The sequence below is a fragment of the Convolutriloba macropyga genome, unplaced genomic scaffold (genome assembly GCF_964194025.1).
Source record: "Convolutriloba macropyga unplaced genomic scaffold, txConMacr16.3 SCAFFOLD_2706, whole genome shotgun sequence".
NCBI classification, from domain to species: Eukaryota; Metazoa; Xenacoelomorpha; order Acoela; family Convolutidae; genus Convolutriloba; species Convolutriloba macropyga.
The window spans coordinates 27501-31486 of record NW_027451924.1 but is presented as its reverse complement, the minus strand read 5'-3'; the positions used below and the strand labels follow the sequence as shown (position 1 = coordinate 31486).

General features: G+C 38.6%; 1 protein-coding gene across 1 annotated transcript in view; it reads right to left on the bottom strand.

Moving 5' to 3' along the window:
- Positions 1-420: 420 nt before the first annotated feature.
- Positions 421-3986, bottom strand: part of LOC142357053 (uncharacterized) — a gene marked incomplete at its 3' end in the record, with an annotated part of 28809 nt that continues 25243 nt past the window's right edge. The window contains exons 2-4 of the mRNA XM_075408770.1: positions 3698-3839; positions 2960-3086; positions 421-654 (exon numbers count right to left, since the gene is read on the bottom strand). Of these exons, the coding sequence (XP_075264885.1) occupies positions 421-654; positions 2960-3086; positions 3698-3839 (503 nt within the window). The remainder of the gene's footprint in view (positions 655-2959; positions 3087-3697; positions 3840-3986) is intronic.

Here is a 3986-nt window from a genome sequence, read left to right as displayed (position 1 = left end):
AGCTTTCCTATCTGTTTCGATTCAAACGCACTCCTTTAATAAATTTAGCGCTTTTTCGCTCACTTCTTCTTTTTTGTTTCCTCTAATCATCAGTAAGTGATGTTTGCTCTGATGATCAGTAATTGAGGTTTGTAGACATTGAAGAACATGCTCTGCATTAATTAAAATTGAATAAGTTCAATTTTTGGAGAGAACTTAACCAATCTCTTTTTCATCTTTCATGTCTTTGAAATGTTTATTTAAGTACTCCGGTTTAACTACCACCATTTTTAATTACCGCAATTTCACACACAGTGATAAGACTTGCATGATATTGGTATTTCTTGCAAAACTTATAGTATCTTGACAAGAACTTGAAAAAACTGCTTCAAATCTTTCTTGAGTCATATTTTTTGGTGAATTTTTATTGGTGAAACAAACCCTGGACAGGTATTGGTGGCCAGGGATATTGGACAGTCGGGTCTGGAATGTCTGGGTGAGGAATGTGCCGAACTGGGTGAGTTGACGAAGAAGAGCTATTTCTGAGTCTGAGAGGATCTCCGGAACCACGTCTATCAAGGGGATCTCAGGGAACACTTCCGTGTTCAGTTTGGCAATGTTCTCGATTCCTCGCATCATGGACACGTAAGCTGTGTCTGAGTTCACCAGAAACACCTGCGGAAAATTTACGATTCATAGCTACGCACCCGGGTTATAAACTTTGCTACTATATCTAAATACCCTATATGGCTACCCCTGGTTGAGTTCCCAGACGGAAGCAAGTATGTCAAGACCGAAAGTGAACAAAAGAGGGCGTCGCCCGTTCAAAATTACATAGTCTGAAAAAAAAACGCATGAAAGTCAACATGAACGCACGAAAGTCTGGAGAACGCACGAATGTCTGGACATGAATGTACGAAAGTATGGACATGAACGCACGAAAGTCTGGAGAACGCGCGAAAGTCTGGACATGAATATGCGAAAGTATGGACATGAACGCACGAAAGTCTGGAGAACGCGCGAAAGTCTGGACATGAAGGTACGAAAGTATGGACATGAACGCACGAAAGTCTGGAGAACGCACGAAAGTCTGGACATGAATGTAAGAAAGTATGGACATCAACGCACAAAAGTCTGGACATGAATGTAAGAAAGTATGGACTTGAACGCACGAAAGTATGGACATGAATGTAAGAAAGTATGGACATGAACGCACGAAAGTCTGGAGAACGCACAAAATTCTGGACATGAATGTAAGAAAGTATGGACATGAACGCACGAAAGTATGGACATGAACGCACGAAAGTCTGGTGAACGAACGAAAGTCTAGACATGAATATGCGAAAATATGGACATGAACGCACGAAAGTCTGGAGAACGCGTTAAAGTCTGGACATGAATATGCAAAAGTATGGACATGAAAGCACGAAAGTCTGGAGAACGCGCGAAAGTCTGGACATGAAGGTACGAAAGTATGGACATGAACGCACGAAAGTCTGGTGAACGCACGAAAATCTGGAAATAAGACCTTTTTGTCTGGGTCGGTCTGGACATAGACACTTTCAGTCCGGGACGGTCTGGACATAATTGCTTAAGTATGGGACCGCAGCCTGGGCCGTCTTCAATGTTGACCAAGGTCTCTGCGTTGAATTTCCAATTCCTGGCCCTGGAAATATTCAGCAATTTTGAAACGAAATTAGTAGCAAAAGTAAAAAAACTACATAAAGTCAGTTAGCTAAGGATTAATTGTTAGTGATGCATTTTTCGAGTGATGCATTAGTGCGTCCCGACAAGAAGTTCAGAAAAATTAAAAGACAAATATATCAAAAACACATGAAAGAATGGAAAATGCTTAAAAAAGTGGAAGTAACGATAGAAAAAAGTGTTCAAAAATTTTATCTGTAACTATAAATTAATGTAACTAGACAATCAATAACTATATTTTAAAAAACCCCTTCTTTTCCTAGAGGTATAAATTGCCTCCAAGAAAATTTCTGCAGGAGGTGATTTTTTGTCAATCTACACAACTTTTGACTCAATCTGCAAAATTAAAGATCAAATTATTAGTGAACCGTCAATATCGCAATGATTGTTAGAATTATTTTCGAGTGAATGCTCAAACTTTTCGATGAAAATGAACGAATTGGAAGAAAAATACATTTCGATATCAGACGATTACGACAGCAATTACTAGAAACATGAATTGACTGCATAAAAATAAAAGAATAAGTACAAAGGTATCTTTAAAAAAAGTATTTTTTTCAATCTTTGAATTTTACTAATTTATTTAAAATTAACTCGGGCGAAACGATTTGTTAGAAGTTTGAGAGAGAACTGCCTCGTGTAAATTGTGCATGAGATAAGCTTGACAAGAGGTTCTCCTTGTTCAAGCTGTACTTGTCTGGAAAAATGACTTTTTGAAGAACAAGAAAGAGCAAGAGAATCGGTTATAATTGATGTCCAAGGTCAAGAGCTCGCGACAAGCTGGAGCAATGGTTAATACACTAGGAGTTCAAGTAAGAGATGCTGTTTGGAATCTAGAAAAGATCCATTTTCAAGCTAGTTGCGCCTGCTCAGACCCCCTAACAAGATATAAAGGAAGTACACAAACAGACCTTATATGAATTTTCTACAGTGTCTTTCACTTGTTAAACCCAAGATTAAAAGCGATCAGTTTTTATCAGTTTGCCTATGCTTCTATCATTATGCAAGATTTGGCCTGGACTGTGAGAAAGGCCTGGACTTTGATATTGTAAATTTTTTAAAAAAAGAATTGAAATAAAGGTGAAAAAGTTTTAAATTTTCTCTCTTTTTTCACTCCCATTTTTATGTTAAGGATATCTGCACACATTATTTGGGTTTCAGGTGCTTAAGAAGTAATTACAAAGAATTTTGCAAGAAATACAAACTTAGACCCGAAGAAGGTTTGCAGTAACGTAATCAAAACAAATCAGACAGTATTGTTATATATTCAATGAACCTGAGCATGTGGTTTGATCCAGGCCTGGTCCATCCATTTATGGAAGATATCCAGATGCACGTCTTGTCCCACCACACCCAAAATAGAGGGGAGAGGTTGCATCTGTTCGCCATTCATCATTGTGTACCTGCGAGAAAAGATTAATTCTACCGAAATGAGGTCATCCAGGATATATTTCAGATTATGATATTTAGAAAAATTTCAGTTGTGCAGCAGAGGAAAATCTATAATGCGTATTCTCCCTCATTAAAAGATCGCGAACGACCGATATGGGGTATGAAAAGTCTTTGTCCTCTTTAATGGTCGCAGTCGACCATGTTTAACTGAGCTGTCGTGAAATTACCCCTGCCTCTACTACATTAGTTTTTTCCTTATCCACCCCGCCACTTGGGCGACTCTGCTCTAGTTCAATGCTGAATGTCTTCTATATTCTGCGCTAGTGAAAATGGCAGACGTACCAAAATATATAAATTTTATTTGTGACCAATCACATTTGAGAAAATTGGAATATTGTTTTCTGATTGGCTGATTGCTCACCAAATTCTCCATGTTTTAAAATAGGATATGAATGTTAACGTAAAATACTCAGAAGTAGCGATAGGCCGAAAGAGAAATCATATTTTCGGGGGAAACAGATCTCATGTTCGGTTGTGATAGACTCAAATCAAGTCCCGTGGGCCGCTGAGGCATGGCCAGATGCGGGAAAAAATACTTAAAAGTTCTTTTTAAAATTCTTACCACTGTGACGAGTATTTGATAGCAGGTGTGGGTGTGTAGAACACAGGGGTAGACAGAGTTAGAACCGGACGGTGAAACGGAGACCAGATGCTGGGGTAAACACGTGACCACACCATCATTCTCTCTGTCTCTGATGAACCGTCTTAACATTAACATTAACGACATCTTTTATCTTTTATTAACTACAACTCTATTTTACCCGTAATGGAAATTTTGGCCGACCCAAGATCAGTGTATTAAGGTACAAGAACATTACGGGCGTCCTCTTGTCCATCTTTTGACGCCCAAC